The sequence below is a fragment of the Phragmites australis genome, chromosome 8 (assembly GCF_958298935.1).
Source record: "Phragmites australis chromosome 8, lpPhrAust1.1, whole genome shotgun sequence".
Taxonomy (NCBI): Eukaryota; Viridiplantae; Streptophyta; class Magnoliopsida; order Poales; family Poaceae; genus Phragmites; species Phragmites australis.
The window spans coordinates 21,254,068-21,275,346 of record NC_084928.1 but is presented as its reverse complement, the minus strand read 5'-3'; the positions used below and the strand labels follow the sequence as shown (position 1 = coordinate 21,275,346).

Here is a 21,279-nt window from a genome sequence, read left to right as displayed (position 1 = left end):
GCAATTATTCTCTAGAAGATTCGAACATGTATAACTCTTTGTGTCCCTTAGTCCACCGAACACATATACCCGTTTGCTGAAACATCGTCCATGTGTCTACTGTCTAGCATATCTGGAATCACTGTCAGAAATTTATCCTCGACAATCTATAATTTTATATATTAAGAACTATATAACTCTTATAAATAATAACTATCTATACTATTAAAGATGCTCTTTAACTACGTCACTCGGAGTTATGGAGACGAGTTGATAAGCATGGTCACGGCGAGTTTGCAGTGTAAACGGGAACGGTGAGACTCCAGTAGATCTGGGGCCCACTACCCACTAAATGCGTAACAGTTCGAACATTACTAAAACTACAAATTTGTCACAATGCAATTACTTCGAGAGATACACACACTGTACAGAGAGAGAATTAATCATGATACAAGCGCAAGGGAAATACGGGTTTGCAATATCTAACAATACCAGGATGAAATAGAATATTTGTCGAGAACTCCAATCCATCAAATCGAATCATAGAAAGCAACGGAAACGAACCATGCGAGCAAAGCCACAGCTATGACACCCACAGTTTACAAACCGTTGCTTACAGTGTCATCATACATATAAACTTTTACGACAGCCGATGTTAATCATCATTTTTTCCAATAACTAGATAAAGAATTAATCATGATACAGGTGCAAGGGAAATTTGAAATTTCCACTCTTCACACGACAAACGTCATTCTTCCATTCGATTCCAGCAGCATACAACCAACACATGTTTTTCCGATAGTGCACTGGGGAAAATTCCGTTCTTTTCTTCTCAGCAGATGGATTTTGTTTAATCTCAGTTACAGTGAAACTAGATATCGCTACAACACAACAGCCTCTATCAAAGGTACTTGACAAAGATTCAGCCTCTATCTGATAACGGTAGGAGGCCACTAACAGGGACGTACAAATGAACAAGCCTACCAAAATCAAGGCAAGGTATCATGTAAGAGTTTCCCCTCAGGTTTCGCCAGATCTGCATATCTATGTTTTGTTTATCCCATCCTCATCTTCGCCTATTTACAACTTCAGTCATTTTTTGTATGCTCAGTATTTTCATTATTAGTTGCCGACGCAGCAGCACCATGCTGCACCATTTGCAGTTGGATTTGCAACACCTGGGAATAAGAATTAACTTATGAGTTCTGTTGACTATATAGACTGATATATCAACAAAGAAAGCCATGCATGTAATGTCAAGCATGTCACTGTAACACAAGGTGAATTTTAACGATAATTACTGTCCATGCATGAATCTAACAACAGGCTGGTACTAAAATTTAGTTACTTCTTAGCATTAGTGAGTGCTAAGTACTAGATAAGCATTTACATCTTCAGCAAAATTGCTGATTACATAATCTAGTAGGAGTGCTGAAGACTGCTACATAACAAGCAGACTACAGACTACTACATATAAATACCAATCCGTTAGCATAGGCAAAATTATAAAAATAATGCAGACATATCTAGTGCAACCATCTCCGTGTGCAATCATGCAAGCGATCATGTATCACTAGATGACAGTTGAGTCATATGACAGTTGCCATCATTAACAATTTTCAAACATGCAATTGTGTTGTTCAGAAAGTTATCCATCCATGTGACACAAGTCACCATGAATCTAATCCATCCTACTTATCCAGTGATCCATGTGGAGAGTTTGCAGCTTTGCATAATTGCACCTAAAAATGAGTTTGCAATAGAAATGTCCACGATATTGCAACTAGCAAACAGTCAATGTACGCCTATCTAGCTCCTTACAGCTCATGCGCAGCACTTAGTTGGTCGCATTACAAAGTAATGTAGAAAATATTTAAGCAGAGTGCTTTGGGAATCAAGATTCTTTGTTACCTCTATCTGGCTCCGTATAAAGTTTTCCTGTGCCCTTTGCAGTGATTTTTCAAGATCCCTGGTGCTTGTTCCTGGACCAACAGCACCATCTACATTAAAAGGCAGAGGTGCTAGAGGATCGCTGGTGTTTTGGAACTGCAATGCTTGGTCATTCTGCGGTTGATTGGAACTACTTGCTTCTCCTGATTCTGGAGTACTTGATGTAGACTGGGGAGGAGCTGAATACCTGATGGTTGAATTGGAGGTACTTATCAATATTATAATTTATAGCAGAACAAAACCCCCTGTTTTTTATTCTATCAATAGAATAACTACGAAAACAGTGACTGACCCAATACAAAGGTACCTAAGAATAGACAAGCATGGTTAACCACCTAGCCTCAGCAGATGATATGTAAGAAAAATCACATCTTATTCTCAGAAAAAAAGGCACAGCCCGGAATAAATCATGTTAGATCAATCTTGAATACCCTTAGTCGTTCACCAAGTGCCAAGACAGTACAAGAAAAAAAGAAGAGTATTCAGTAAGGTGGTGTTTGGATTATGGGAAATGTGACGTGGGATAGGGAAATGAGTAGGATAAGTTTAAACCCTTGTTTGGTAATAGGGAAAGGGATATGGGGAAGGTTTGGGAATGGGAAATAGGTGCCTGCCTCATATCCCAATACCCCAAACCCACCAGGGGAGGTGGGTTTAGACAGGGAAATGCATATTGGACAATGCTGCCCATCCGTCGGAGAAAGCCCTGCTGGTGGACGCCTGAAGTTGGCCCCTGAGGGCCGCCCGCCGCGTCGTGCTCGGCGGCCGTCGCCCGCCGCGAATCGCCACCTCCACCTGCCATCCGCCGCAATTCACACTCGCAGCCACCCATGGAAGGTCGCACTCACTGTTGCCACCCTAGCTGCCCAACAGATGTTGACCTGGCCATCGGTCACATGCTCTTGCCTCCGAGCTCCGAGTCGAGCATCCATCCAAGTCTCAACGAATCGCGTAGCCAAGAGCCTCGTTGCAGCCAGCGCATGAGGAGGCCACGAGGAGATCGATTTTGGATCTAGGTCGGGCTTCTTTTATGTTTTTTCCCGCTTTCTTCTCTCTATTGTTTCAGCTCCATTTAATTCTTTCTTTCCATGTCAAGGCCCTGATGATCTATACGTACATCCCGAATCAATTTGCATGATCATGTTTTCATTCGACTTCATATGGTAGATTACTTCACAATGTCCAAAGTTTCGTGTTTTTAGCACAAGAGCATTTTCGTCAACCATATTATATCCAACAAGCATTTCCACCCATTGCCGAACAAGGAAATGGTATAGAATACTGATAACCCAATCCAAAACCCACCTTACCATAACCCATTTCATTTCCCTATCCCTATCCAAGTGACCATCCAACCACCTAAGGAAATGGGGAAAGTTCTACACTTTTATTCAACCTGGCATAATCAACGACCAACACAGCACAGGTAAATTTATAATCAACCTGGCAAGTTCATAAATATGTTCTCAGTTTTACAGTGTACTCAGCGTCTCAACCACTATCAACATAGCACAGGTAAAATTATCATCAACCTGGCGAATTTCATATGAATGTTCTGAGTTAACAACATAGAAGCCTGCAAGGACGATGTCTAAACTTTATGGAAGTTGCAAGATTAAACAGCCACAAAAAAGGGGGCAAAAACAGATTCAGAATTTCTGACCATATCTTAAAACAAGCAGAACCACGAAAAGCTTTGCATTTAGGAACTTCAAGAAATTTACCTATTCAAGGTGTTCACCGGAGGATAAGCAAAAGATCTTCCATACAAGGAAGCAGCTGATGCAGCCGCTTCAAGTTTTGCTTGGCGCCTGCTCATGATCTCACCTGGTGCTCCTTCTGAGGCTGGAGTGCCAGTGCCTGCAGCTGTTTTTTCTCACATCAAATCAGAATCACATATACAACTGATTGCACAATGCAGTACTCACTGATACAAAAGGTGGACGTGAGTATATATGTGACACAAAAAAGAAATCAGATCAATAAAATGAAGCTCACCGGGCTGAACTCCAGGTTGAGCTCCATGCTGTCGTGCTGATGCAGCACGTCCATTATCTGGGGGGATGATTGGAGCTCTACACGTGGGGCAAGTGTGTTGGCGCTCTAGCCATGACCTTAAACAATGCACATGGAACAGGTGCCCACAGAGCAGTTTCTTTGCTGTAGTCATCTCCTCACGGCAAATAATACATGTAGCATCACTCCTGAATACGAGATAATATAAATAAAAAACAATTCTTATAACTGAATCAACTGAAACAGTGCCAATGGAACTATATAACACTCACGCATTGATCTCATCTGATGTAGCATCTGGAAAACGTTCATTCATGTTGGAAGTAATCTTTCTGTAGCGTACATAATCTGCAATGCGAATTCTGAAGTTGCGGAAGGTCTCATACAGCTCACGAATCAAGTGCAGTGGGACACCATAGTTCCTGATATCAGTATAATGGATCAACAAACATAGTTCACAATATAGTTTCCTGAGGGATAGGACCATATTAAGAGAACTTACAGGAAGATAGCTATGAAGAATAGCATATATAAAGACAAGTGCACAAGGTCACTGATGAGCTCCAAATAAAATGTATACACTGCCTTTCTCTCCCATTGACCTTCCATAAGCATGTCACTGACATAGAATATATACTTCACAAATGTTGATACTGTTGATGTTGCTAGAATCATATACCTGAAATATGATTTGAACATGTTTGAGCTACTATGAGTATTTTGGATCTTAAAGTAACACATCAAGAAATCATTTTCAGAAATTTAGAAATCAGAACAATAGAAGCGTAACTTCAGGCCATTATAAGGTTAGCCAATATGGTGTTACCTTGCCTGGAAGGCATACTCCATGCTTAAAAGCAACAGTCAAAGAAGAAATCCTATAGATGTAATTTCTGACTAACACAGATTTAATGCTTTGCAGTGCTATCACTTAAATATTACTTAAAACTAAACAGACATTATTCCAAAAATTGCTAGATTAATATCTTGTAATTATATAACAGCCAGAACATCTATACAAAAAGATTAGGAAGCTTGAGATTGTTGAGGCAGTAAACGTATAAGGCTAAGATATATCCATGGCTTAGTGTACAGATCAAGCGAATCAATAAGATATAACTGTCAATCCGCTACTATCATAGCCTCATAGGATAAGGTTCACTGCAAATTAAGGTACACAAAATGGAAAGCGATACGTTACTTAAGAATTACTGAAGATCTTTGAGGTAGGTGCAGTACAAATGCAACTACAAAAAGACACTAGCATGATAAATTGGCCTAAAATGTACTTCACGTTTCACAAGTATTTGTCTATTTTCTTGGGGCGAGTCATTGTACAGTATTTGTTCATCATAAAAATCAAGAGTATAATTATTGCAATGTGAAAATGGATAGCATGTCAATTAATAGGGGTATACCGTATCAATAGTTGCCGCGTGTCAATTAATAGGGGTATAACGTATCAATAGTTGCCGCGTGTCAATTAATAGGGGTATAACGTATCAATAGTTGCCGCGTGTCAATTAATAGGGGTATAACGTATCAATAGTTGCCGCGTGTCAATTAATAGGGGTATAACGTATCAATAGTTGCCGCGTGTCAATTAATAGGGGTATAACGTATCAATAGTTGCCGCGTGTCAATTAATAGGGGTATAACATATCAATAGTTGTCGTGTCAATATTTCGGGAATGTGAAAACTGAACACGGAGCTTACTCAAAGGAGATGAAGATTGCAACAGAGGTATACCGTATCAATAGTTGCCACATGTCAATATTTCAAGAAAGTGAAAACTGAACATGGAGCTTACTCAAAGGAGAAGAAGATTGCAACAGACGCCTCCCGCTTCTGTATGAGAGACCTCAGCGAGTTGGAGAGGAAGAGGCAGTCGACGATGAGCAGAAACGCCATGAATGACACGATCCTGAGGTGCGAGAGCATGGGCACAGACGGCGTCGTCTCGATGTACTCGACCCTCTTCCGCGCGAGCCAGTGGAGCGCCTTGACCAGGAGCAGCGCGGCAACCATGGCGAGGAAGGCGACGGAGAAGTCCTGCCGAAAGATGGTGACGGCGAAGAGGATCTCGACGACCTCCCTCCAGGACTGCTCGTTGAGGCGCTCGACCTCGGCCTCCCGGAGCGAGCCCAGGAAGAGGCGCTTGACGAGCTGCCAGGCGACGCACATGGCGACGAGGCCCGTGTTGAGGAGCAGCACGAAGCAGATCTTGGAGGTGGAGAGGTAGACCATGGCCGGGTAGAACTGCTCTCGGCTGCTAAAAGCGTAGTACGCCGCCGTCGCCGTCGCCAACAGGCTGAACGCCGCGTACGTCTGCAGCCGGATCATCTCCGCAGCCGCCGCAAATCCCCACCAAAATTCAACCAGAAAACCTCACACCACCACCGGATCACCTAGAACACGCACAAAACCCGCAACAATTCCTCCAAACCGTCGCTAACCACAAGGACACCACGCGAATCGAAACCCTAGATGAGCAGGTTGCATCAGATCGAGAGCACGAGCGCGATCTCAGCAGCTTACCCGAGGGCGGGGCGAATCGCCGCTCCTAATCGACGCGAGGGCGGAGGCTTCGGCTCTACGAGAGATTCGACGGGGACGCCATGTCGGGCGGGTGATTCGATTCGATCACGTGGATTGCCGCTGCCGCTGCTGCGACTTTGGGAGGAGAGGGTTCGGATTTTCTTTTTTTTTCGTTTTCTTTCCTCTCGTTTTTTTTTCCTTTTCCTTTTGGGGGAAACGAGTTTCTGGAAAGAGGTGGTGTGAGGTGGAGATAGGGATGAGGTGGTGTGTACGCCTGGTTTACCACGTAGGATGAAGGCATGTCGGTGGTGGGCGGTGGGGATGGGACTGAGGTGGGGGATGTGGCGTCCAGGGAGTAGACAGGTGTTGAGTGTGCGCTGGTAGACTTGGGGCGTGGAACGGCTATGCGCATCGATGCCGTGTCAAGCCCCAATGAGTGGTCTCCACGTGTAGAAGAAATGTAGGCCAGTGTCCTTATGGCATGGCAAGGGACTGAACAAAAGGTTTACAAGATTCAAGAGTAGACCAGCGGAAAAAAGCCCGAGCCTGAACCGATTTTAGCCCACCTAATAAGGCTCGTTGCTTATTGTGGACGGGCTTGGAAAGCAAGGTAATAGCCAAAAATATCAAGCCAAGCTCCAAACATTTTATTTATTTATTTTACAATGTAAAAATCACTCGGGTGCCAAGGCTAACCAAATTTTGCTGCCAAGTGGGATTTTATTTTATGGCCGGCCCTAGACACATATTTAGGCTCGAAATAACTCGAGCTTTTCATCAGCTTGGACCAGCCCATGCCCAAGTCTAATATGGAGGTCCCCACATGTATAGGACCTATTTGGATGAAGAGATTTTATTATAGGAATCAGGAGGAAATCAACTCCTATAAAATTTATTCTTATCCAACCATTTAAAATATAAAAATGTGTGCACGAAATTCCACATACTATAATATCCCTACAAATCCATAAGAAGCCTATAGGCGAAGAAAGCATCCGCTCCAACCTTGTTTTATCATGATTGAGGTTTTTCTTTCATCTTTTTTCCTTACATCCAATCGAAATGACTACTTCTATAGTTTTTCTTGTTTTTCCAATCCTCATGTTTGCACTTGCATTCTTATCGAAACCATGCATGTGTTTTTTCATGTGCCACCCTTCTTCCCATCGCTGCAATGCCAAATGAGATGACCTAAAAAATGTTGAATGAACATTATTTTAAAAATGAATGTTGAATCAACTCCTTGTCTTGTAAATTTTGTTGAATCAACAAGTCTCTAAATAATTTTGAATTAACAAAAACCTAATCCCCTCCCAATTCTAGAAAACTCTCCAGTTTTGTAAGTATTCATAGATCTTTTAACCGGTGAATGTTCACCAATTGGAAAATGCCTTTTTCCTTAGGAATATAGCAAAATTCAACGAGTTTCTAATAAACGAGTGTATGTTAGTTCATTATGTAGTAGATGATTTCCCAATTTTAGCACCCCTACCCCTTGTTTGGAGCCTTTAGGAATGGATGATGGGAGGCAATTGGAATTGGGGTGTTGGGGTTTTGAAGGGTTTGGCGTATGGCGCAAAATTGGATCTAATCATTCAAATGGTTCCACTTCACGCTTGCTTGGCTACTGCAGTGTGGTGAACCCGTGAAGGGTCAGTGGAGTAAGAGGAAGAACAGTGTGACATCCCAACTTTCATAAAGTAGGATTTGGTAAGTTCATAAGTTCATTTAGCTTAAAAATTCAGAGAAATTAAAAGCATTTGTGCAATAATTAAAAACCATCTAAGTGGTAGAGGTTCGAGATGTTAGGAGCATAATCCTAGAACTTCTTAACAGAAATTAACTAGTAAACATTCTAAACGTTTTTATGTGGACCTAGGAGGTTAAATTGTGAAATTTGGTGCTTCTCAAGTGATTCGATGCTTAGGAGGCATTATGTCGCTCATAATTTCGGAGATGCACAAATGAGCCATGCATTGAGATTTTGGGTGGTAACAACATGATAGAAGTCTATTTCCACCAACATTTTGGATCCTAAGAACTCTTCGAGCTTTTTCCTACTAGGGCTCGATAACTATTAAATTCTAGAGTAAGTTGAGCAGTTGATTAAAAAGAAGGGAAACACCTAATTCAAACTAAATTGATTAATCAGAAACAAGTTGCATGAAAATTCTGATAACACAAGATATGTGAACCATAATATTATAGGTGAACATTATAGAAGATTTTTTTGCAATATGTTGAATGTGCTAAAAATTGATTCAATTAAAATCAAGTTAACTTCAATTTGAGCATTCTAAAGAAACTAAATAATTATTATACAACATATGGCATTGGTCATTCATGAGCATCATATAAGGGACCTCTCTGAATTATTGAGCATTGTCTGAATGTATTTGAATTGGAATTCAAATTGAAGAAATGATGAAGAAATGCACTACGAATCAACATAAAAAAATCAACCACACAACTTAGGACTTGAATTAATTAGTTAATATAAAAAGTAGTGAGTTGTTCGAAATTTTTGGGAATCAAATTGAAGTCATAAAAATTTGTGTAATATTTAAAATATTTCAACTTGTAAGAATTTTAGTACGAACTTTGCTCAGGCTTTTTGAGTCAAACCAAATAAAATGTTCTCTCTGTGATTTATAGTACCACCAGAAAAATTGGCAAAATTTGAGTGCTTCTAGAAGTCCTAATTCAGCAGTGAAAAGGAAGGGAGAGCATTTTCAATTCCTGTCACTGTTAGGTCTAAAAGATATTCACAGTACTATTAATCTTGACCCCACTCGCCAGTGTCTTATTCCTCCCGTTCTGTCTCGTGTAGAAACCAATGCGGCCGAGCTCGTGTGCCTGAGCTGAGATGCCATCCATCTCTATTTCTTGCTACTCTTTGCGCCCTGAGTTGCGCCTATCATTCTGTTGTCCTCCACTGTCAAGAACTAGGGGGGCAACCCTCTCCCTGGTCTCTCTATGCTCCCCCTCTCTTTCATTCTCTCTACTAAGATCCACGCTACCACCGAGAAGACTCACTGCAAGTCGCGCTGAAGCTTGGAGGTGTTAGAGATAGGAATATATCTCTAGGTTTGGAACTATCAGATTCAGGTTCTAGGAGATATATTCAGTTTCCATAGTCTAGAATATTGAGATCTTGTACAAGACCAAATCAATCTCCTCTTGATCTTCTGGTTACAGCATGCACCGAAAGTCCCTTAAATAACTGAGTCGGTTGCGCCTATAATCTGCTATGATTGGCGGCCTACATAAATAAACGATGAGGCCTCGAACAGAGGTAGAAACGCTTGCTAGAGTTAGCCTCTTTTCATGGTATACAGAATTGGCTCCTCTACTTCGCATCTATGGCGAGCAGATCTATGGCGAGTGGAAGCTCTATTGCCTCTGGTCTAGCCGTGGTGTCGCCTTTAAGCCATCCAATCACGGAAAAACTCACCAAGAACAACTACTCACTATGTAAAGTACAAGTGATGTCTGCCATTGAAGGAGCCATGCTTGAGGGTGTACTCGATGGTTCTGATGTCGCTCCAACCAGACAGATCGAAGCCAACCAAGGGGACAAGTCGACAAAGGTGTTGAATCCAGAGTATGCACAATAGATTGCTTGTGATTAGCAGGTTCTTAGCTACCTGTTGTCCTCCCTCTCTTGCGAAATTCTAATGCAAGTCGTTGCAATGAAGACTTCAGTGCAGGCATGGAAAGCCATTGAGGTTATGTTTTCATCACAAACGCGCGCGAGGTCTGTGAATACTCACATAGCATTGGCTATAACTCAGAAGAGCAACATGACGATTGTCGGATATGTCGGAAAGATGGAGGCGCTGGGAGATAAGATGGCATCCACTGGTAAACCTCTGGATGATGAAGAGATGGTGTCATACATCCTCACCAGACTCGACGTTGATTACAACCCTATTGTGTCGGCTATTGTTGCACGAGTGGAGCCCATCATCGTGAGTTAGTTGTACACTCAGCTTCTAAGTTTTGAGACAAGGACGGATCTCCTTCAAGGTGGATCTCAATCATCGGTCAACATTGCCTCTCGTGGTGGATGAGGCAATTCTAACTATCGTGGCCGAGGGAGACGTGGGCGTGGTTAGGACCAGGGGCACGGTAATTATTCCAACAATACTTGGTTCAACAACACAAATAGCAGTGAGGGCAATAACTCAAGGAAACCAAAGTGTCAGTTATGTCACAAAAATGGACACACGGCCATAAATTTTAGGAATCACTTCGATCCTAATTTTGTTCCAGATGAAAGAAGTGCAACAGCGGTAGCTAGCTCATATGGTGCTGACTCAAATTGGTACACAGATACAGGTGCCATAGATCACATCACTAGTGAGTTCGATAAGTTGATTGTATATGACAAGTATAAAGGCAAAGATCAAATCAAGACATCAAGTGGTACACGTATGAATATTAATCATATTGGACATTCTATAGTTCACACTCCCGGTTGTAATATATTTATCTAAATAATATTCCTCATGTACCCCAAGTTGCAAAGAATCTTGTTTTCGTTCATCGTCTTGCCACTGATAATAAAGCCTTTTTTTGAATTTCATCCAAAAAATTTCTTGATCAAGGATCAGGCAACGAAGAGAGTTATCCTTCGAGGCACTTGTGAGGGTGGTCTCTATGCTCTCTCTTCCATCCCAACCGATCCAAGGAAGCTAGCTTTTGGTGCTATCAAGCCTTCATCTACAAGGTGGCACAATCATCTAGGTTACCCCTCATTCCAAGTCATTCAACACGTTATTAGTAAGAATAATCTTCCTTGTTCTAGTGAAACAAATCAAGAGTCTGTGTGTGATGCTTGTCAACAAGCTAAGAGTCATCAATTACCTTATCCAAAGTCCTCTAATGTGTCCAGTGTCCCTCTAGAGTTAGTTTTCTCGGATGTATGGGACCCTACTTCAGATTCTTTTAGAAGAAAGGACTATTATGTTAGCTTCATCAATGATTATAGCAAGTTTACCTGGATCTATTTGTTAAAGCATAAGTCAAAAGTGTTTCAGAGATTCCATGAATTCCAAAACCTTGTTGAGAGATTGTTTAGTAGAAAGATTATTGCTATGTATGCAGACCAGGGAGAGAATATGAGAAACTGAATCCCTTCTTTAAAAAGGTGGGCATAACTCACCTTGTTGCCTGTCCTCACTCTCATCAACAGAATGGTACCACAGAATGTAAGCATCGCCATATTGCTGAAGTTGCTTTGCTTTACTTGCGTATGCATCCATGCCTCTCAAGTTTTGAGATGAAGGTTTTTTTACTACTACTTTATCAACCACACTCCTAGCAAAGTTATTCAAAACTCCAAACTCTTGGAAAAACTGTTTGATTAGACACCTCATTATTTCTCTTTCTGTGTCTTTGGGTGTGTGTTGACCAAATCTTCAACCTTATAATTCTCGCAAGCTTCAATTTAGATTCAAGAAGTGTGTTTTTCTTGGCTATAACAATTTGCACAAAGGCTTCAAATGCCTTAACATTGCTACATGACGTGTCTATTATCTTTGATAGGAATCTTTCCGTTCTCTGAGTTAAATCCTAATGCTGGTTCCCGCCTTAGGTCTGAAATTCTCCTTCTACCATGCAACTGGGGGTGTGTCAACTGCTAGTCCTATGATTAATATCCCTGTAGATTGTACCAATGGCCCTGATTGTGCAGAAAATAGTACAACTATCCATGATTTCGTGCAGAGTACTCCAAACTGGCGCACAAGTATTGGTGATGATTCTCCTGATGCTTTTCTTTCAGCCTCTGATTAATCCAGGTGCCTCGGGATTCAGAGCGCTTCACCGAGCCACAACAGGCGAATCCACCTCGAGTTCTAGCACACGGGTGCTGTCGCGTTCTGATGTGCGGCCTTTACGTGCGCTTCAACTGGACTGGACGGAGGTGTGTGTGCCACTGATGCTGATGCGCCGGAGCTGTCTCCGTCAGGTGCGCCAGCTGAATTAGGCCCTGTTTTGAATAGCTTAATTTTGCAAAGTCTTTTTTAAAGCTAGTTGCTTAAAAAAGCTGATACTTAGAGAAGCTGCTGCTTGGATAAGCTAGGTGTTTGGCTCCCTGATTCTATGCAGGGAGATTGTCTGTGCTAAGTGTAAAATGATTTGTATGCTCTTGAAGCTGATAATGACTTGTTTTTTTTCCTGAATAAGCGTAGAAGACTGTATTTGTATTGATTTTTGGCGGTTTAAGGTGTATCATGAGAATATTGTAATAAATGAAAACGATTTAAGATGTTCAAGCAAACGACTAACCTAAAATCCATCATTCAAATTGATCTCGCCGGGGCTCCGGTCGGGGGTGGTGCGCTCCGGTCGGAGGAGTTGGCCAAGGTAGCACCTGTGGCGGGCCTCCCAAACTCTAGCTGCCCCCATGAGCTGCGAGAGCAATAGGGGTGAGTGGTGGGGGTTGGGCATCGCTCTGGCCTTGTGGACAAGGAAGGGGAGGAGGGATCAGGGGCATATCGATGGCAATTGTGGGTAATAAACGTGAACTTCGTTGGTAGAGTGCTATTTCCATCCCGCAAAAAGCCACCACATCCCAGTGAATCGTCGTTTCAGCTGCTTCTGCGTTCGTGTGTAAACCATCGTGGCCGGGAGAAGCGGAGCCGTTTGGTGGCTGAAATCACTTATTTGGCCAGAAGCGGACGAAAAAGCTGTCCCAAACAGGCCGTGTGAACCAACAGCTATAGTTGCAGGTTCGGCAGGTGCTACAAATAGCTTCTCAATAGCAACAGAAGATACTCCTGGACTTGTTGTGACAGGATCAGGAGTACCAATGCACATGATATTTGGAATAGTCTCATTGAAATACAAGAAGTCACAAAGGATGTGCGTATTGAGGAATATCATGTGCTTATTATTAAGCTCAATAACATCAAATAATTTTCCTATGAAAGTGCTAATGACATGTACTTACATTTGAATATTCTTGTCAATGAGATCAATGTACTAGGTTTGACGTCAATTGACAATGATCAAGTGGTCAGAAGAATACTTTAAGCTCTTTTTTCAGAGTACAAGTTGATAGTCTCCATCATCTACAACAACAATGACATCAGTTGACTCCAAGTAAAGTGCTCGGTAAGATCACCGCTCATGAGATGACCATGAACATGAGGGTGAAAGTCTCTTCCTCATCCGATGCCAAGAACCTTGCTCTCACAAGCAAGCAAGCACCATGCCCACACATGAAGACGAAGATGAGGAGGCAAGAGCAAGAGTCAAGATCAAGCGAAGATGATGGAGATGAAGATAAAGATGAAAAGATCAATGAAGATGATGAGTAAAGCACATCAGGTAATGAAGAAATGGATCCCGAAGTCGCCAACCTCATCACTCAACTGGAGAAGAACATCAAGAAGATCAATGCCAAGATTGATCATCGAATCTCTATGAAAAACTTAGTCAAAATAATTGATCACATCAAGAAGGAGAAGAAGACCAAAAGTAAGAAGGATATAAGGGAAAGAGTCAAAGCATTTGCAAGTATCGGAAGATGGGTGAGTGAAGATAAAGATTCAAGCTCAAGTCATGAGAGCTTCGTCACCCACTCCTCCAAAAGAAGTTCTTCCTAGGTCGTCATCACACAAGTGCCTTATGGCCAAAGGTATAGAAAGCGATGTATGTGATGATGAATTCGATGAGGATTCTCCCTTATATGATGAACTCCTTCATTTGATCAATGAGTAACAAAGGACCCTTAAGAAACAATCAAAAGAGCTTAAGAAATTCAACGCATTTAATGACATTCATGCTACCTTTGTTTCTAATTATGAACAATTATTGAGAAAATTCAATTTGCTAAACAAGGAGCATGATGAGCTTAAGGCAAATTTATGTGCATTGAACCTCAATTTAAGGCTCTTTTGGAGCAATCTACCTCTCTATTTAATTTTAATTCTAAGGTAGATACTTTTACTTCTTGCAATGATTTAATTGATATATCATGCTCACCCTTTTGTGATGAGATATGTGTTGAAGATGTTCTTGTAGAACCATCTAATGAACTCATTACGCAAGAAAATGATGAGCTCAAGTAAGAAGTCGAAAAGCTCAAGAAGGGCTTGGCAAGATTAAAAGGCAAGAACCATGTCAAACCTCCTCAAGATAACCGTGCAACCATGGTGAAGAAGCTTACAAAGAGGTCTACCGTGACATGCTTCAAATGTTATCAAGAAGGCCACAAACCCTTCCAATCCAAGTAAGTCAAGAAGGAGATCAAGTAGAAGAATAAAGCAATGAACCTCTCCAATAAGATCACCAACATTTATACCAAGCCCAACTACAAAACCAAGACCAAGAGCAACCACTACAAACTCAAGAAGAAGAACAATGGCAAGGTTGTTGCACATATGATTGGGAGAAAGAATTGGAGGAGAGCCAACCCATTTGGGTGCCTAAGGAAGTCATCACCAACATGAACAGACCCTAATCGGTTTGGATTCCAAAGAAGACTTGAAGTCCAAGGCGGCTATAGTGATTTGAAGACTTGACTCACAAGATAAAGTGAAGGTTCAATCGAAGAAGCCATGTACATAAGTTTGGGCGCTTTGATGAAGATCATCATATACCCAAATTCCCATCCAAAGGTAAAAGGGGTAAATAGTAGCTAGATTTTATTGCAATACCTAGTTTTCATATGGTTAGTTGCTTGTGCTTGTCTCTAACCTATGAGCAATCTATATGGTTTATTAGTTATAGGTTCTTTTTATAGCGTTAGTTTCACAACTGATATATTTTATGTGCCATGAACTAATCTATAGGGTACCCTCCCTATTATTATTAATAACAAGTGCATATGTCTCGCAAATATTCAAAACTTGTTTGCACACATTTAAGGGGAGTATATCTTATGGATTGTGATTTTGAGACTAACATGTGTTGCTAGATATATCTTTTGTAGTCTCATGGAGAAATCAACATGTCCCTGGAGGTATATAATGCTTAAATGTTTCAATTGGTATCATTGTCAATTCATTTCTACATTTAAGCTACCTCTATACATGATATGACTTAAAGTTCCTACCTCTACTTATTGTCTAGGTGTCCTAATTCACTCCCTCTCCCCTCTTAGGACGTCACCGTTCCTCACAATGCGGTGAGGAGAACATGGTCGGTGTCGTTTACCGTCGCGCTACTCGGCTTCGTCGTGCTTGGGCATCGGCTATACTGGATGCGTCGCTAGAGCAAGACCGTCGCGCACGTCCGCCTCATCCTCGACAAAAAGGTGACGCCTTTCGAACCCCCTTCTATGCAAGCGTCTTGTTTGCGATTTTGCCTTCTTGAGACGCTGCTTCTTAGATCACTGGGCCTAGATGAGTAGCTTCTCGTCCCCCATCCCCGCCGCCTCCCCTCCCTCAATATATGTTGTACTGCGTTGCGGTCCTGAGGAGACCTATAGGATGGCTCTGGGCCTGTCTTTGGCGATGCTCCTGTGCTAATTATGCTGAAGGTAAAGGAGACCTATAGGATGGCTCCAGGCCTATCTTTGGCAATGCTCCTGTGCTGATTATGCTAAAGGTAAAGCAGAGAGGGAATCCAAAGGATCGATGAACTTGCCTTGTTACGCCTACAAGCACTTCTATGGTTTCTTCTAATGCAATGATGGAGCTAGGACTTGGTAATAAATCGCATGGTAGTACAATGTAAACACCCGATCATTCCCTGATAATTCTATGTACTGCCATGTGCATTATGGATAACAAATCGACCGATATTCTAACTGATCCTTGATTGGAATGTTTTAGTATTAAACAATCGAACAATCATTATTTACAGTATGTTGTTCCAATTTTTGTTTTGTAACTCATTATGGCTTAGCTACGTGTGCGCTTTGGGCTTTGCAATGCTATACTCTCTTATTGACGGCCACTTTTATCCTAAACTTTTACATCCCTGCAGAAGGCATCTCAATTCAAGGGCCAAGCATCACGTTTGAATGAATCCATCACAATGGTTCGACGAGCTCTGATCGTAAAACCTATGCCTCCTGCCAATGTAGTTACTCCGTGGCCTATGCTGTGGCACCTGTGAGATGTGTGATCAGTGACTTATAGTTAATAGTACAATTGCCTCTAGACGTCCAGCGTCACTCGTCTTGCTACTCGCTAGCATTCTACGCAATGCCTAGCAGATTTACTGGCTACAATTACAAGGTACACCAACTCATTTTCTATAGACAATAGATATTTTTCTATGCAGGATAAAGACATTATTGCAAACATCGGTTAGTCCAAAGCCATGGGCCTTTCGTCAGATATCTGACAGTGGTTTGGAGCAAGTTTATTTTCTTAACTATGGTTCTTGCTTCCTATTTGTTATACAACTTCATTTTTCAAAGTGTACGATGTATACAACAAATAATGAATATGATGATAAATGAGATTCACACATGTACTCTATTGGGTACTTGTGTGAATCTTTGGTGCGTGTGCGTGTGCATGCATATGTGTGTGTGTGCATTCGTTTCTTTATGTGGAATAATGAGAGTACGTGAGTCCACATTTTGAATCTTTACGCATGTAGGAGAGATAATAAGCGTACATGAGCTATAAAAATAGAAGTGCTTTTTTGTCAAAGCATATACCATTTATGTGTGTGTGAGTGTGTATGCATATGTGTGTATGTGTGTTCCTTTTTTATTTGGAATCTGTCATAAGGAATGCTCAAACATAGGTTTAGATATTACTCCCATATTACTGCACGTCTGATCTAAACATTTTAGCTACCCTTTTATCCCATTGATTATACAATTTTTTTGTTGTTTTCTATATCTAGGCACGAGCTGGATTAATGCTCTATTTTATATCTCGTGGAAACTTTTAGTTTCCGTTACAATGTACACGCATATAACTAGTGGACTCTAATAAATGTTTACGTATAAAAACCCTTTATTTGTACTTTTTCACACCACGTGCAGATTAATCTTGTAGAAATACCTCCGCAACTCCGATGGATATATATTTAGTAGCCAACATTCCAAACATGGGTCCTACGTCTGCTGGGCCCACATTTTGCTGACTTATCTTCGCAGACGTGCTAAATCTAGCAAAGAAATTATGAGTATCCGCTTTCTTTACGCTTATTTATTTATTTATTTCTGGGTTTGATTTTTCCCATCTAGATTCTTCCAATGGTCAGTTGGCTGCCCATCCGCCATGGCCAAAACGTTTTTTTTTTACATTTCTCCGTGCTCTGTTCCTAGGATTTGTTTGGTTGAATTGAGATTTTTGGTTTTTTCTAATTTCTAATTTTTGATATTTTATTATTAATTTTTTAATAATTTTTTGTTTCTCAGCATATTAAGTCAGAAAAACTTTTCTAACCAATTTCTCTACTTTTAACTTATTTTCTCACAAGCTAATTTTTCAGTTTTAAAAAATCAACTCACAGCTAAACTATTTTGTTCCATTTCTAACTTTAAAAAACAAAAACCAAAAACGTAAGCTCAAAAAACCGAACCAAACATATTTTTATTGTCTTTCTGCGTTTGACTCCGTCCCACGCGTCAAAGACGACTCTAGGGATCCCGGTCCCCTGCGCTTACCCCGCCCCCCGTGCTCTGTTTTTATGACAGCCTTAATAAATGCACCTTTTATCACACCGCCGCGGCAAACTGGAATGATTCGAGTACAATCTTGTGCCGCACGCCAAATCCTTCAAAGCCCCAACGCCCCCAATAGGCAAATACCCATTCCCGTCCATGCGCAAAAGCCCAACGTATATCTCTCTCTCTCTCTCTCTGCCCGAAGCACCCACCAAATCGATCGAAATGGCGTCGTCTTCCTCGTCCGCGGCGCCGGCGCCGCCGTGGATCATCCTCGGCCGCATCACCCACGTGCAGAACTGGGGGGACATCAATCTCAGGCTCACCGCGCCGCCGCGCGTCTCCACCCTCACCGTGCCCACGGTGCACCACCCTGAGCGCGGGTACGTCGACAGGCACCCCTACATCGTCGCCGTCGACGATGACGCCGGCTTCCTCATCCACGTATCCATGAGTCCCTACATCGGCTTTGACTTGGACCGCAACCCTCCGGGCATCCTCTACGTCGTGCTGGGCGACTTCGTCTGGCCACACGAACGCTTCCCGCCCATCAGCAGCGCCATGCCTGTCCCCGACCGTGACTGGCCCGAGCAGCCCGGCATCTCCAACATAAAAAACGTCGGCCTCGTCTCCCGCCGTCGCCCCGGCTGCGACGACCCCGAGTACGTGGTCGCCGAGCTCCGCTTCGAGGACCACGACCGCGCAAGCCTCCTCTCCTACCACTCGAGCACGGCCGAATGGTTCGATAGGCGCGTGCTCTGCGGCCCCTCCCTGTCCGAAGTCCGCCGCTGGACGTGGTCCTCCCACGACGTGATCCCTCACAACGGGAAGCTCTGGTGGGTCGACCTCGTGGAGGGAATCCTTCGCTGCAACCCTTTCGCCCAGCAGCCGAAGCTGTGGTACGCGAGCCTCCCGGAGGCGGTCGACGGGCTCACCGCCCGGTACACGAGGGATCCACCGGAGAACATCGAGAGCCACCGCATGGTGAGGGCGAGTCAGGGCGCGGTGCGGTTCGTGGACATCGCCCGCGAGCGCATCAACGACCCCGCGGGAGAAACGCTGGTGGTCATCTGGAAGCTGATCCTCGGTCCGGGTGACTTGTCGTTCTGGAAGCAGCAGTGCGCGACGAGCCTAGCGGAGATCTGGGCGAGCGACAGCTACAGGGAGACGAAGATGCCGGAGGAGGTCCCCGTGCTCGCGCTGTTACACCCCGGCAATCCCGACGTGGTCTACTTCTTCCTGGAGCAGTACCTCTTCAGCGTCAACGTGTCCGAAAGCAGGGTCGTGGAGTTCGTCAGGGAGCGCTGCGACCTGATCCAGGTGGTCGCCGGGCCAGTGCGGCCGCCGCCGATCAGCTGGCGCTACGTCATCGCTTGGGTGCTGCCACCCTCGCTTGCCAACAGTAGTAAGAGATCTTACAGTACGCTTAATTAGCATTACATCTGCATATCCTCAATAATCATGCTCTGATTCTGATTTTGTGTGTGCTTTGCTTGACTACATTGATGTTGACTGCTTGCTGTGAAATCTGCTACGAGTTGCCATGAGCCATCACCTCACCGAAATAGAAACCTTTCAATTAGCTAACTAGATGTGTTCTAAGCCCGCTTAATTTACTTGCATTTTCATGATCAAGTTTGCCTGGTGCATCTCTTATTTAATTCAGCTCTGAGTTGGCCAATGCTGAGTAGATCTGATTTGAAGACATCATCGCATCTTTTGCACATCGATCGTGATTCATCTTCAGCTGGGAGCAGGAGCAGAGAATGGGAGTTTGTTTTGTGCTGATTAGGTGACTGATAAGTAAAAAAAAAAAATAGAAAATGCCAGTGATATATGTTGGAATCAACAGGTGGAAAAAAAAACTGCACTTGAAATCAGATCCCCGTTTTGTGCATGGAGAACTTGAAATCAGATCCCCGTTTTGTGCGTGGAGAACTAGCTAGGATAATTACTTGCTGTAGTACATGAAACTTGAGCTCACGCGTCAGTTTCAATGTGTTTTCTGGGAAGGGTAATTAAGATTGTTAATGGCAGGTACAAAGAATAGTTTAGAGAGTCGTTTGTATATCTGATATAGAACCTGTTCCGTACACGCATCAGTTTGTCTGTGTTCTCTGTTCCATAATCCCATATCGGATCTAGCGAGTTTTTGTGTTCCTTGGCACGTGAAATTACAGGATCATACATACTCAATAACTCTTGACTAACTACTACTGTCTTACTTCTCAGAAGAGCTTGATAACAAGGATGAGAAGCATGATAACCAGGACGAGAAGGATGTGCGCCACCTGCTAAAAGAATGCGTCAAAATTCCGCGCCGTCCCCTGACGTACCTGTGAATGACAAGAATGAATGAAGGTACATGCTACTTCTCACAACAGCTAGCATTCTCTGCACTATTTTCCAGCAGCTTGTAAAATAGAATAACGTATCTTTTTGTACAGATCGTGTAGGAGCGTAAGAGTGAGCTTTGTTGCTGTTTCCTGTGTTGACTGACCAGACAAGAGTGGGGTACTCCTGAGCTTAGTCACCGGCGTGGAACCATGCCGTGTTCCTCATGGTTGCACGTTCTTCGTTCCAGGAATATCGTCCTAGTTCTGGGAACGGCGTCCTAGTTCTGAGAATGTGGAAACAATCTGGTTATCATCTTGTCAAAACCTTTCGTAAGTAACGTTTTACGTTTCTCGATCACGTTCCTCAACCCTATCAATCCAAGAATTTGGTGACTATGCTCGTGAGTATGGACCGGGTTCGAAGTCTTTGGTTGTAACAGACTGTCCAGTTTTGTTGGTTCTATTCTATCCATATGCTTTTATCTGAGAGGTATTGCATGCAGGTACCCAAAGTGAAACGTTGTGATGTTTTCAGCTAATGAATTTAGCAGTTTTCAGAGCTTGTAGGATATGCTACTGCTCGCATGATTGAATAATTGAATTTTTGCTAGTTATTCCCCCAATCTTTCCTTGTGATGTGATCCTTGATGACAAGTGTGCTACCACGCGTCCACTACAAAAAATGCACATAATTAGTCATAAAAAATTAACATATGGTATGATGTCATCTATCATTGCACAAAATTTCAAGCAAAAGCCGATTGCCATTACGGAGTAAAGTGGCTATTCTTAGTAATTCAGGGGTAAAAAGAGATGGAAAAACGTTTTAAGGGTTATCCGTACATCACAGAAGAATTTATGGAGTAAAATGG

At 42.7% G+C, this 21,279-nt stretch overlaps 2 protein-coding genes and 1 non-coding gene across 6 annotated transcripts; 2 read left to right on the top strand and 1 right to left on the bottom strand.

Moving 5' to 3' along the window:
- Nucleotides 1–712: 712 nt before the first annotated feature.
- Nucleotides 713–6,698, bottom strand: LOC133926773 (ERAD-associated E3 ubiquitin-protein ligase HRD1). Of its 4 annotated transcripts, none has more exons than XM_062372847.1 (8): nt 6,485–6,697; nt 5,757–6,397; nt 4,448–4,624; nt 4,218–4,367; nt 3,928–4,133; nt 3,654–3,795; nt 1,891–2,116; nt 713–1,157 (listed from the first exon to the last, which is right to left on the bottom strand). In XM_062372847.1, the coding sequence occupies exons 2-8, from the start codon at nt 6,287–6,289 to the stop codon at nt 1,068–1,070; spliced, it is 1,524 nt and encodes a 507-aa protein (XP_062228831.1). In that variant the 5' UTR covers nt 6,290–6,397; nt 6,485–6,697; the 3' UTR covers nt 713–1,067. The 4 variants fall into 4 exon arrangements, with proteins under 4 accessions (XP_062228831.1, XP_062228830.1, XP_062228833.1 ...); XM_062372846.1 differs by having other exon boundaries at nt 5,757–6,354; XM_062372849.1 differs by having other exon boundaries at nt 3,654–3,789; nt 5,757–6,698.
- A 3,655-nt stretch (nt 6,699–10,353) lies between these two features.
- Nucleotides 10,354–10,492, top strand: LOC133927873 (small nucleolar RNA Z247). Its single transcript, XR_009911369.1, has one exon. It is a non-coding gene; the product is annotated as a small nucleolar RNA Z247 (small nucleolar RNA).
- A 7,804-nt stretch (nt 10,493–18,296) lies between these two features.
- Nucleotides 18,297–20,894, top strand: LOC133927655 (uncharacterized). The gene is made up of 3 exons (XM_062374096.1): nt 18,297–19,476; nt 20,304–20,432; nt 20,519–20,894. The coding sequence occupies exons 1-2, from the start codon at nt 18,297–18,299 to the stop codon at nt 20,411–20,413; spliced, it is 1,290 nt and encodes a 429-aa protein (XP_062230080.1). The 3' UTR covers nt 20,414–20,432; nt 20,519–20,894.
- The last annotated feature ends 385 nt before the right edge of the window (nt 20,895–21,279 follow it).